The sequence below is a fragment of the Athene noctua genome, chromosome 2, assembly GCF_965140245.1.
Source record: "Athene noctua chromosome 2, bAthNoc1.hap1.1, whole genome shotgun sequence".
NCBI classification, from domain to species: domain Eukaryota; kingdom Metazoa; phylum Chordata; class Aves; order Strigiformes; family Strigidae; genus Athene; species Athene noctua.
The window spans coordinates 122649775-122663638 of NC_134038.1; the positions used below are offsets into that span (position 1 = coordinate 122649775).

Sequence of the window (13864 nt, forward strand, 5' to 3'; positions counted from 1 at the left end):
CGTGGGGATCCCGCCTCTTGTCGTAACTGCAGCGGCCGAGGGCGGTTCCTATCGGTCTCGAGTGACACCAGACGTTGTTAACGGGACTCCGTTTCACGGTGCTTTCGACCATGAAACCGGACACGTCCTAAATTTTGCTCTTAGTAATGCTTCTGAAGCGCTTATACGCTGAGTTTTCACCGAAATACCTTTCTTACCTGTTTAACAACGTTCCCTGTATTTTGCTGCTATTCCAGGGACTGACAAAGATAAAACTATCTTGTGCACACTCCTCTGTTCTGTTTTGAAAGAATCTACTTGTATTTCTGTTTGAAAGTAATCAGTTTGTGCACTAAAGTTAACGCAGCCCATCGTAATGCAGACCTTTTAGCCTAATGGCGCATCTTACAGGGCAGTCTTACAGCGGGGATCATAACTGCTTCAGTGAGGAGTGTCACACAGACTCGTAGAGTGGTTTGGGTTGGCAGGGACCTTAAAGCTCATCCGGTCCCACCCCCCTGCCATGGGCAGGGACACCTTCATTAGACCAGGTTGCTCAAAGACCCGTCCAACCTGGCCTTGAACGCTGCCAGGGAGGGGGCAGCCACAGCTTCTCTGGGCAACCTGTGCCAGTGTCTCACCACCCTCACAGTAAATAATTTTTTCCTTACATCTAATATAAATTTACCATCCTTCAGTTTAAAACCATTACCCCTATCAGTACACTCCCTGACAGAGTCCCTCCCCATCTTTCCTGTAGGCCCCCTCTAGGTACTGGAGGTCTCCCCGGAGCCTTCTCTTCTCCAGGCTGAAACACCTCCAACTCTCTCAGCCTGTCCTCACAGGGGAGGTGCTCCAGTCCGTTCATCATCTTTGTGGCTCTCCTTTGGACCTGCTTGAGCAGGTCCATGTCCTTCTTATGCTGGGGGCCCCAGAGCTGGACACAGAACTCCAGGTCGTTTCTCACAAGAGTGGAGTAGAGGAGGAGAATCACCTCCCTCGACCTGCTGGTCATGCTTCTCTTGATACAGTCCAGGATGTGGTTGGCTTTCTGGGCTGCAAGGACTTGGAATGTATCTGAATGTTCACCAAATAAAGAGGTCTTTGGAACACCTCTGATTGAATGCTATTAAAATTTTAAACTTATTTGTCCAGTCAGGATGACCTGTTAATTAGGTAGACCTGGGCAAGAATTTTCTGATACCATCCATTTCTAACAGAAAGGAAGACAGAGTCAAAGTACTATGTTTTTAACAATCCAGTGTTCTAATTCTTTATTAAAAGTGTAACAATGTTAAGTGTCTTTTTGGCTATGTTAATAGTATCAAATTTATCAGTGAGACAGAAAATCCAGCTTCTAGCTGTATCTACAGTCCAGGATTTCTGGACTGATACATTTTTCTACAGAACACTGAAAATAATCAATTTACTGATAGAACACATTTTTTCTTTAGCATTTTCTTTTATGTTCTTTAACATAATGTTTAGTGTTGTTTAACTTTTTGTTAATTGAATAAAAATCTTGTCCTTGTAAAACAAACATAGAAACAAAATGTTGTGTTCATTACACTCTTTTAAATTCCCCTCTATCTTAAAAATGTCAGACAAGTGAAATGATAAAAAAAATAGGCATTTTGCCTCTGAATTTCCATTATTAACAGAACATCAGTTAGCTTGATTAATGCAAGTACTGTAATATTACAAGTATGTTTTTCAATTCTATCTGGTTTTGGAGGCCTTGCATTTCAGATGACTTAAAAATAGGTATTACAGCACAGATCATGCTACACACAGAGATATCAAAGGAACACCAGAACTAAATGAGATAGCTATTGCTGTGCAAGCTTTAATCAAGGTAAATTAGGAAAGTATCATAACAGCTTCATGCTGCAGAATGTGTGCTTTTGTCACTGTCATCTCTGTTTTGTGTAATTCTTAAGGAGCTGTTTTGACTTTTCTTCTGTCTTCACCTATTTCAGCTAAATGTTATAAATTTCTGTTTTCAAAATAGAGTAATATACAAGTATCGATAGATTAATTAGTGGATTACTTGGCTATCTGAATCAGAGAAAATTACATAGGGATTAACATTGTTTACTGTACAAAAAAAAAAAAAAAAAGTAAACCTAAGTGAAAATTATGAAGGTTTAAACCTATCTAATAGTAATAAATGTGGGCCTGTCAGTTCCGTAGATATGTGCCCGTTATCAGTTATGGGTGTGGCTAAAGAGACCTCACACATCTTGTTAAGGAGATTAAATAAAATAGTGCAACGCTTCTGCAAATCACATACAAAAGCAAATTAGAAAGAAGATCCAATCGTGTTATCTACTCTTGCATAATTACAAGTGTATCTTAAGCAGTGTCTGAAATTGAATGCTTAGACTTGGGAGGGAGGGTGCAGCTCATAAGGAGGTACATGCAGTCTGCTTAACGTAAGTGCCTTACAATTTGTGATGAAAGACCAGTGTCTCTAGAGACCTGCAGGGGGAGATCTGATCCATCAGAGTTAGGTGTTTCTGTCGGTCTCTTTACTATGTAAGAAATTACAAAGGGAGGTGCTTCAGGATATAAAATGATTATGTGCGCGAACAGTTAATTTCCTGGGGAAAAAAAAAAAAAAAAAGAACCCTAAATTTTTCTTTTTAGTTCTTAGATGTATACATAAAGATAAGATCTAAAATTAAATGCTTTTGATATTATTTTTAGAAGCAGTATCTCATTCTACCTCACATCCCTGAAAGACTTCAGAGTATTTTGCTTATCTGAGCCAGTGGCAAGCAGAATGCATTTCCTTTAACGCTTCCTCTGTCACTTCGTGCTAAAATGCAGATATTTTCATTCTTTTTACCATAAAATACTTTGCAGAGTGTTGAATTAGGATTTATAAACAAGTTTTGACCACATTTTGGATTTACATTGTGATAACCTCTATTGATACATACATGTGGATCTCCTTTGCAGAATCTGACAAGTTACCATCTGGCAGATACTTGAGTGTTCCTAAATTAGTTATTTTTTGAGAAAGTTAAATGTCTTTCCTGTGAAATATTCTCTACCTGTCAAATACTGAATCCAAATATCTTCAAAATATGCAGTACTGAAGGTTTGGAGTTTTTAGTTTAACAGAGAACGCTTTGTACATCTGGATACAAAGTAATTTATATTGAAGGTCAGTTCTCATTATGCTTTACTTGCCTGTGACTACTGAAATATATGCTTAATACTGTATATTCAGATCTTAATTTCATGAGTTACAGTTTTCTGAATGTCAGTTTTAAATTTTTCACCGGAGTGATACAATGGAGTGGTGCTTACAACAAACATTCCAAAGATGTCATTGACACTTCTGACATTGCAATATATGTTCATTTTGGTACATTTTTGTAATTTATTTTTTGTTCTGCAGAAGTTCTTCGAGTTTTCTTCACTTTTAAATTTCATCAGAGAACATTATACTGCAATATATCTTATTTTCATTATAGAAGGCTCCCCAAGACTTTATTTAACTGTCCAATTCGTTATTTGGGGTGAGAATCAGCTCACAGATTAAGAAATCTACATTTAGGTGTGTCATGGGGGTATTCTTGTCTGAGCAGGGCACCTAAACTTCCCATATAGTCAGTGCAGATCTGTCTTTGTAGTCAATGGAGATGTCTAAAGCTATGCTACTTAGCCTCTGTCTCCAGTTTCAGAAGGGGACAGGTTTCCTTTAGCCCTGTGTCATGTCTGCCAGCCCTGCATAAGATGTCTTTCATACCTCATTTCTTCTGACACTAAACCATGTGTGCATGAGCAACTGAGTCAAGTTCCATTGACTTCATTGCCTGTAACAGAAACTTACTCATGTAGTTCTTACACAGGCACTTAAATTTAGGTGTTTTACTCTGCAGATGGAAACTCCTGCTGCCAGGCTAAGATGTCCAAAGCATGGATGTGAAGTTGTGTGCTCTGGCAGCTGTAGACACCCATGCCCAAGTGACCGGTTTAGATGAAAGAGGATACCATAGGACATAGAAATACTTGTGTTTAGGTGCATGAATCTAGCCATCAGCTTGAACAGAGTGATGGAATAGTCATACTTTTCTTCTGACTAGCTCACTTTGTATATAAAAACAAATAATACTAAGATTTTTATTTTTAGCTCCTTCACTCCCTCCAGCAAGATTTGTTCATCTACAAAAGTATCATTCAAGCACAATACAAAGAAAAAACTGAAGAACAGTCTTCAAATCTTTATAAATACATAAATGATCGACTGACAGACATTGAGTTTTTACATAAACAGATTGAGAGAAAAATTCTTGTTCATTTACATGTTAATCTTCACTAGATGCCAGTTCTCATTCATGTACCCTCTTTGTGCAGATTGATACAATATTTTGCTTAATGAAAAGTAACCCACGGAAGTATTGAAAATAAGGAAATAAAGAAAAGTGCTAATATAGATTTAAAAGTGACCGTTTAATGTGTCTTTTGCAAATTTGCAATTAGCAGAACATGGGTTACATTGACCTTGGCGTATTAGTAACCATATCTAGGAAAACTTCTTAAATTGTAGTGTGGTTATTTCTAGTAAAATATAGCAATGAATTAATTAGCAAGAAGTGTAGCACACTTCCCGTGTGTATAATTTATTTACAATTCTTTTCCCATATATTTCTTTGAAAATATATAGTCAAGTGATCTTTAGGTAGTAAACCACAGCCCATACCAGCATTAACACCCCTAGGCGATCATGTTGCAACTAGTGAACACTCACTACAAGGGACAAATATGTATAAAGCCTCAGTTTCAAGCTTCTGATACAAACATTAAAAAACAAATGTTAAAAATATTGATGCAGCAAAAAAGAAGTGATAGAGAAGAAACATGAAATTTTTTTTAGGTTCAAGAGCTTGTATAGCATTTAGTTTTCTTAAATGAAGAAGTAAAATATATAAAAGCAGTTCGGTTTGGTTTTGTAATTGCTTGTGTCCTTTTATTGCATGTCAGAGTTCTCAGTAATTTGTACAAATTGAATTGCAGAAAAAGGTCCACATTCAACAAAGCTGCCGACAACAGTTATGTGATGCACTGACTGTTCTCAGAGCAAATATTGAGGTGGGTTTTAATCACTAATGTGGTAGCAGACTGCTGGGCTGAGTATTAATATGTCATAAACTAATTACAGAGAATAGCCTTGCATTTCAAAACCTGGGGAAGGGTGTACTTGAATTTTTTGTGAAGTCTAAGCATTTAAACTATATTGAATAGAAACAATTAACAACAAATAGAATTGGTTTTTGCAAGTTTTTTTTTTCCCCTCCTTAGGCAGTTTAGCCTACTCTGAGTATAGTTTTAGGTGAGTAACATCATAGTTACTACAACATGAATGAGGTATGTTTGTAGAAAGCAGTGGAAGAAAGCAAAAATTGCAGAGTTGTTAATTTCTTGACTAGTGAAAAACAATTGACCGTAAAATAGTCAAGCAGGGTAGGATTAGAGCCAGATACACAGTCAGTGCTTAATTTTGCTTGTTATTGAGGGCCGTGAAATCAAATGAGGGGATGAGTGTGCTTTAATTCACAGCAAATTAAGGGAACTTGCTTAACTGACAGTCCGTGATTAGGTCTGTTAGGAGTCAGAAACATAGTAATCACATAAAATGCTTTTGGTTCAATAAAAAATGAAAATGTCTTGATATATTTGGTAATTGAACTCCTAGGCTGCCGAATAGAGAATGTTGACCAATCGTGGGCACTCCAGGTGGCTTTCTACTGCCCTCTAGGGACTGTGCCACAGATTTCTTAACAGATTTCAGGGTGCAATCGGAACAATAAAAATAATCCAAATTAGAAAGTATAGAATTTAAATTTAATCTTTCTTACCCCACATGCAAATGGAATATGTAAGTCTGTATTTCTTGACAAGGCAAAGTTAGTGTTTAAAAATAAAAAAATAAAAAGGAAAAAAAATAAAACATTTATGTGGATAGTTGGGAAACATAGTGAGTACAAATATTTAGCTATAATTATTCTACATTTATTTATACATAGCACAGTCAAGTGGAAATATATAGTGAGAAGTGTGTACAGTATATTAACAGCATCTACTATGTAACAGAATATATAGAAAATCATAGAGAATCTTGGAAGGGGAAAAGAATGTGTTTTTACAGAATGAATGATCTCCTAGACATGTGAAGGGACAGGAGAACAGGTGCACTTGTGAATGAGTTAAAACTAGCATTAATCATGTGGATGTTTCAGACAACAGGGTGGAGAAATGTAAAGCAAAGGAGAAAAGTTCACAGAAAATACAGGAGGAACTGTGAGACTGAGGAATTTTAAAAAGATGTGAAAGGAAATCAGAATGCTGAAAACAGTGAGCAAGTGACAGAAGATGGTTTGCATTTCAAGAATGTTGCATAGCTTAAAGTGTGTGATTCGAAGGCAAAACCTAGGCTTTAGCAGTCAAGGAAAGGATAGCTTCTGTAAAGAAAGAAACTACAAAATTTATTAAGACTTCACAGAGAGGAAATATGTTAATTTTTTACTTTGGTTCTTCATTCCTGAATAATGATATACAGCACCATCACTTGAAGAAACAAATTCTATGTCAAAACCAAGTGTAAAATAGATATTTTTCATGAGAATTGTGGAATCTTCTAGCAATGAATTTTTAATATATAGAACATTTTAATAACATTTTAAGCAGAGTTGGTTTACAAGAGCGCTGTAGACTATAGACTATTTGAAGAAAAACTATGTTCCCTTTTAAAATTAGGTAGTGAAACACTCCTTTTGGGAAATAGTCACTTCTGAGAAAAACTAAGAGTGGCATTTGTCTCCTGTAACACTTCATCAATAATGTAGACATGTTTATGATGCAGCTGTGCTGACCTTCCTTTCTTGATAGTCAAGGCAGAGGAATAGGCATTTTTTAGGACACAGTTCATCTGATCAATTTTAGATACCTTCTTAAGGGTGAATTGAGTTGTCCTCTATACTCACCTGTCATTGAACTAAATCTCCACAGACTATTAAAAGTGTGACTAGTTAAAATGTGTCTATATGCGATCAAGTACTGTTGCAGAGACTATCTAGAATAATGCAAACTTCATTTTGCGTGTGAAAAATTTTCTTTCCCAAATCCAGCTCATGTACTCATCCCCATGGTAAAAAAAATGCATATTCCATGGAGTGTATGGTAGCAGTGTTCTCACCAGGGGATTGCAGGGTCAGGTTCCCTTTGCTTTGCTTTCTCTTTGGAATATCTTGTATTACTTTCGGATTCTTCTGGTCCAGGTTCAGCAACCAGGTGGAGGTTTGCCCTGTCGCAGGCATGTGTATAGCTTTGTAGGTGAGGTTCTCTGAAAAGGAGAGCTGAGTTTGACTCCACTGTGGCTGAAGAAATAATTGAACCCTACTTCTTTCACTTACTCAGTAAGTGCTACAAATGTTAATGTATTACACAAGAGATAGTATATTTCTGGTAATATTAATATTTTAAGTAAGTTTTTAATCACCTAACCTTGGAAAATAACTTTAGGTATCTAGGTACTCCCAAAGGAAGAGCTCAAACACACTTCTGAGCTTAGAGCTTCCTCATGGCCAACTGTTGGCAGTACACCACTTTGGAGAGACATTTCTGTATAATGGGAGGCTACACATGTTGGTTTTCTTTGAACGTCTTATTTTAATTTTTTTACTACATAAGAAGGAAGTCATCCATTGTGGGTGCTCTTTTTTTATCCTTTAAGGCAATTTAAACACTTTTCTTGTGCAGCCCAGATGTACAAATAAATGCCAGTAATGCAAAGTTAACATTTTAATTATTTTGTTTATTCTGTACTTATGCTGTATTTTGTCCTTATTTTATTTCTTACATGTTTTAAATACATTATTTGAAAGTTTAAGAATATATAGAATATGCAAATTTTATTCAAATTTCCTTTTTCTTTGCTGTGCATTTGAATTCTCTAGTGTTATAGATTATGTATCAGATATAACACACTTTTTGTTTAAGCATTTGGGATGTCAGATACAGTAAAATTTTATTTTCGATACTAGAATAGAACTCTTAAATGTAGAATATGCATTATGATGTGTTCAAATTACAAGAAATATGCTGTAGCTTTTGAAGAGGGTTATGGGGTTTATGCCCAGAGTCTCACTGAAGAATCTTTTCTTGTAATAGAAGTATTACAACATAGACGGAGAAGACACAGCATGTTCAGCAAGAAAACTGTTGAAACTTTTGCCTAACAAGCTACATGAGGAAGAATCCATAATGGAAGATCTGGGGAGAAGATTTCAGGAATAGAAAATAAAAAGACTAAAATGGTATGTTTTTTTAAAAGTTCATAAACTCATTATCCAAATGTGGAAATCTTTAAACATATTCAACGAAGTGTATTTCTAGTGCCCTTATTTTTATAGGAAACATTAGGTTGAGAAAGTGCCAGAACACTCTTTGGGATTAACCTGTGCTATTATAAATATTTTGACTAATTTATACTACTCTATTAATGCCACACAAATTTATATAGTGATAGTCTGACCAAGAGTTAGTAGTTGATCTATCTTTCCTGATTTTTTTAATAAAATAAAATATTTTCTAAAATAATTTTGTAAAAACTTAGCAAAAAAATCCCCAAAAGTAAACTCAAAAAGTTATATACAGCTTTTATAAAATATTGCTCTCAGTACCATTCTTACTCCATGCATGTGAACATCTCAGTTGCAGAAAGGTCCACCTCTGTTCCACTACTTACAGAAGTACTTACATCTTCTCATGTTTCTCTTTGTTCCTACTGTCTCTAAATAACTTCTAAAATAAATCTTTTATCTTTTTTTTGTCTTCAGAATTGTGTTGTTAATCATTTAAGTTGGCATTTTGAGTATGCACTGAACATAGACCTTCATTTAAAATAAAAAATTAAAACACAAAATCCCTCATGCTTTATTTTTCTTAACTCCTGCAACAGTTCATGGAATATGACAGCTACTTGGGTACAACCATAAATAGACATGAGAAGCCCTTTTCAACTGTGAATCTTTTTCCCCAACCAAATGCAGACATAAAGGGCTTGTTACAGTGGTTAAGAACTGTGCTTCTTATTCGGTCTGTGGTCTCCAAATGGGAAACATAATTCATTCTCATATGTCCATACATAATCTTTGTAACCCTTCTTTAACATAAACACGTCCTTCTACCCAAATTAACTGTACTCATATGCAGTTCATTGAAGTGTGAGAAATCTATAACACTTTTTCAAAACCTCTCATATGCTTTAGGCTGATAGAAAGCAGTCTCAGGCTCTGAAGATGTTTTGGCTAAGCCTGACCCTGGATTGCTTTTCCATTTCGGCTCTCCATGCATCTCTGAGATGCGTAGTACTAATGAGATCTGAAAATCTAACTGTGCTGGCAGCCACCTAAGGTAGACAGTATGGCATGTAAAGGAGAAATATGGCGTCTATGATGTACCTTCTGAGGAAACCAGGTATCTCTCCCCAGCTGGAATTCATAGCTATGCAACCTGTTCTAGAAATGGATTGTTAAACCAAGTCAGTCATTCCTGTGTATGGAAGGAAGTGATAGTAATTCCTTCTTGCAACAGACTGTTAACTACAACAGTCAACAGTGATATGGCTTATTTTTCTTCTGGTTCATCTGAGTGAGCCCCAGTGAGGCCGTTTTACTTTATAAAAATATGTATATTTAAATGTTCTCTGTAACAGGTGCTGCAATCCAGGCTCCTGTGTGAATATACTAAGAGGCTGTCATTGCATTAGTTTTGGTTCAGATTTCTTCTCCAAAGAGGAAGAGGCTGGATGTGAACAAGGGTTGTCATTATCACAGGGGTCTATGGAATTCTAGGGGTACTGAATCACCTCCTCACTGTCTTTTAAAAGTTCTGAGTTGGCAGGAGTACTTTTAGAACACCTAGCTGGATCAGAAAGCAGCTTGTAAAGAAATGTTTGTAACTTCTACTGGAAATTAGATGTTAAACCTTTCATTGCTATTAGGGTTCAAAGTAGTTTGGCAGCAGTACTTAAACTGTCCTGCAGCTTTTAGTGGTATGAGTTCAGGTAGTTGTAGATCTTAGTGCCTGTAATACAGAATTCTTCAGTGCATCATTAGGGATTTTGATGCAGATTTTGGATTCTGCCTCTTAACTAAATGGCATGTGTATACCATGTGTATACACTGTAATGTCTGTGAAACCCACAGTAAAGACACCCAAGCTGTCAGCTGGTGGTCATTCTGGAGCCAGATACAGTACACTGATATATATGCACAGACTGTATCTAAACCATTGACTTCTGCCTTTAAGAAAAAAATCATAGATTCCCACTAATAACATGAACTGAGAATGTAAATAGTATTCCAGCCTTTTATGTTACAAAGAAATGATGTTGGTTTGAAATGGCAGAAGATGTGGACAGAAGCAAAATGTTAATTGACTCTATACTAATTACAGGATTTAAGCAAGGGGGAGATGAAATGGGCATAGTCATACTCCCATCAAGAAATGTGTTGTAAGGGACATTATTGAAATCTGGTAGAACCATACCCATAAAGTTGAAATCTTTAACTAAAACAGCTTTATAGATAGTTTAAAAAAAAATTAGTTGTATTCAACATCAAAGAACAATTCGGTTTTTAAATTGTCGGTAACTGTACATTGAGACTCTTGTAATCCTGAACTTGTGCTAGCACAACTCTCTGGTGAAGTTCTAATACAACTGGCAAACAGGAGAAGAGGATGAGTAACTCCTGAAACACTCTTTCATATCATGTGAAGACACAGGTGGTATGTTAGAAATTTTTTCATCTTGAAATATATTCAAGAAATGAGAATTTTCTATCAAAATTTTTAAAATTAGCATAACAAAGTGCTTCTTTCAACCTAATTTATTGCTGATAGTTTTCTAAGGAGAAGAGAAGAGAAGAGGAGAGGAGAGAGGAGAGGAGAGGAGAGGAGAGGGGAGGGGAGGGGAGGGGAGGAGAGGAGAGGAGAGGAGAGGAGAGGAGAGGAGAGGAGAGGAGAGGAGAGGAGAGGAGAGGAGAGGAGAGGAGAGGGGAGGGGAGGGGAGGGGAGGGGAGGGGAGGGGAGGGGAGGGGAGGGGAGGGGAGGGGAGGGGAGGGGAGGGGAGGGGAGGGGAGGGGAGGGGAGGGGAGGGGAGGGGAGGGGAGAGGAGAGGAGAGGAGAGGAGAGGAGAGGAGAGGAGAGGAGAGGAGAGGAGAGGAGAGGAGAGGAGAGGAGAGGAGAGGAGAGGAGAGGAGAGGAGAGGAGAGGAGAGGAGAGGAGAGGAGAGGAGAGGAGAGGAGAGGAGAAGAGAGAAGAGAAGAGAAGAGAAGAGAAGAGAAGAGAAGAGAAGAGAAGAGAAGAGAAGAGAAGAGAAGAGAAGAGAAGAGAAGAGAAGAGAAGAGAAGAGAAGAGAAGAGAAGAGAAGAGAAGAGAAGAGAAGAGAAGAGAAGAGAAGAGAAGAGAAGAGAAGAGAAGAGAAATAATTTTAGTTGGAAGGGACCTACAGTGATCATCTAGTCCAACTGCCTGACCAATTCAGGGCTCATCAAAAGTTAAAGCATGTTGTTAAGGGCAATGTCCAATGTCTCTTAAACACTGACAGGCCTGGGGCATCAACTACCTCTTTAGGAAGACTGTTCCAGTGTTTGATCACCCTCTTGGTAAAGAAATGCTTCCTAATGTCCAGTCTAAATCTCCCCTGATGCAGTTTTGTGCCATTCCCACGCGTCCTGTCATAGGATACCAGGGAGAAGAGATCAGCACCTCCCTCTCCATTTCGCCTCCTCAGGAAGCTGTAAGAGCAATGAGGTCGTCAGAGCTTCCTTTTCTCCAAACTAGACAAGCCCAAAGTCCCTAGCCGCTCCTCATTCCTTCCAGCCCTTTCACCAGCTTCTTTGACCTCCTCTGAATGCACTCAAGGACCTTCACATACTTCTTAAATTGTGGGGCCCAGAACTGCACACGGTACTCAAGGTGAGGCCAAGATGAATGATAAGTTAATAATTTGTGCCATAAGGATATGAGCACATTTGTGTATGCAAGTGGTTTTTTTATGCACATACATGCAGTATTTCAAAAGCTTGTTTTACATTGGTGAGGGAGACTGACTGAGGCTTAAAATCTAAACACAAGAATATGAACAAAAAAGCTGAAATCTCTAAGAAAAAAGTATTATGTGACCAAAAAGACGTGGTATCATAATCATGGAAAAGAATAGCTTTTACTAAAGTCCTGTTTTAGTTTCATGGCAAGATGACATTAGCAAATGATAGAAATTAAAACAACATATAACAAATGTGGGGAAAATATAGAAATGAATATAATTAGAAGTTTTTGAAGGGTATAAAATGAACAATGTATTGAGAAAAGAACTATTAATGGTACCATTAAGGACAAAATAATCTTGATATACTGGGAGCAAAGGAAGTGGCTGCAATTATATGACTCTTAGGTTAAAATTGTAGAATTAATAATGTGAAAATCCAAGGGACAATTTTAAAAAGCATGTGCTATATATAGGACAAGGCAGAACAAGGTGCTTGTACTGCAGGTTAACAAGTACTTCTTGATTTATTAACCTCCAGAAGGGATTTTACACACTTACAGAGAGTACATATTTCTAGGTGAGGAAACCCAGATATCTTAGATCCAGGGGTCCCCCAGAGACTGCTGCCCTGTTTGTGTTAGGTATGTTAACATAATCAAAAACTTAAGATGGATTTTCCTAATCATCACTAAAGGCTTTATACCAAATAGATGTTTTCCCAACAAAACTGATTTCATTATTTCATTAGAATACCAGTTTGGTTGAGTGGTATCTGTGAAAATAAGACTTTTGCAAGGTGTTTAATTTAGTAGCACTGTTTGAAATAGAGTATGTACTATACTAAGATACATCATGCCTTAAAATTCAGTTTTATGATCTTCCATTAAGGGGTGGGAATCTCCTAAAAGTGTGTAGTTTCAGACCTTGGGTAGAGGTAGACATACATGAATGAGGCCCTTTGCCTACAGGGCAAAACAAGGAGGCACAACTGTGAAGTTTTCGCTTCAGTACAAGAAATGCAGTCAAAGTTACATTATTTACCTAGACTGTGGAGCTTGTAGGGTAAATACCTACTGTTACCATTGATCCTTTTAAGTCCAATAAGATGGGATGCTCTCCAGGTCCTGCTCTTCACATAGTTTATGAACCAGATAAAGACATTTTCTTCGTGCAAAGCTCCCGTTCAACAATGAAATGTTTCAAAAAATACTTTAAATGAGGAATCAACATGGTATAGGTCTTGTTTGTTTGTTTAGTAAAGTTCTGTAATAATTAATAAAGGTTATTTTTATATTCCTAATATATTATTTGTGACCTGGAATTAAATTAAAACACAGCTGATTAAACCTGTAGACAACACAGAGTGATAGGTAAATAATGACAGCACATGGCTGTTGTAGCACACTGTCATGCACTGGGTCCATTGAAACAAATGATTGCTTATACCTCTAAAAGCAAGGAGTGCAGCCAATACCTACAGGATGGGGAGCCATTTTCAGGAATTCAGTGTGTACCAAAAAAAAAAAAAAAGGGGTGGCGGTGGGGGTGGAGTACACTGGTAACTAAACACAAACTCATGGTTTCCAACAGTTATTAAAAGGGTTGCTATACTTCTTCAGTGGTTAGGTAAGTGTAAGGAGATATTTGATCTCTCGAATCTTGTGAGTACTAGTCCTAGTCCACACGGTTAGGAAAGAAAACAAGAAAAAGCCAGAACATTTTGATGAGCTGGAGAAAATGCCCTAAATGGAAAAACTGAGCTTAAATCTATTTATCAAATAGTTTGAGATTACTTGATTACGGAATCTGAATACATTG

At 37.2% G+C, this 13864-nt stretch overlaps 1 protein-coding gene across 1 annotated transcript in view; it reads left to right on the forward strand.

Moving 5' to 3' along the window:
* Nucleotides 1–1685: 1685 nt before the first annotated feature.
* Nucleotides 1686–13864, forward strand: part of C2H10orf67 (chromosome 2 C10orf67 homolog) — a 36685-nt gene continuing 24506 nt past the window's right edge. The window contains 6 exon segments of the mRNA XM_074897494.1: nucleotides 1686–1740; nucleotides 1743–1834; nucleotides 4124–4285; nucleotides 5008–5082; nucleotides 8161–8281; nucleotides 8284–8306. Of these exon segments, the coding sequence (XP_074753595.1) occupies nucleotides 1686–1740; nucleotides 1743–1834; nucleotides 4124–4285; nucleotides 5008–5082; nucleotides 8161–8281; nucleotides 8284–8306 (528 nt within the window).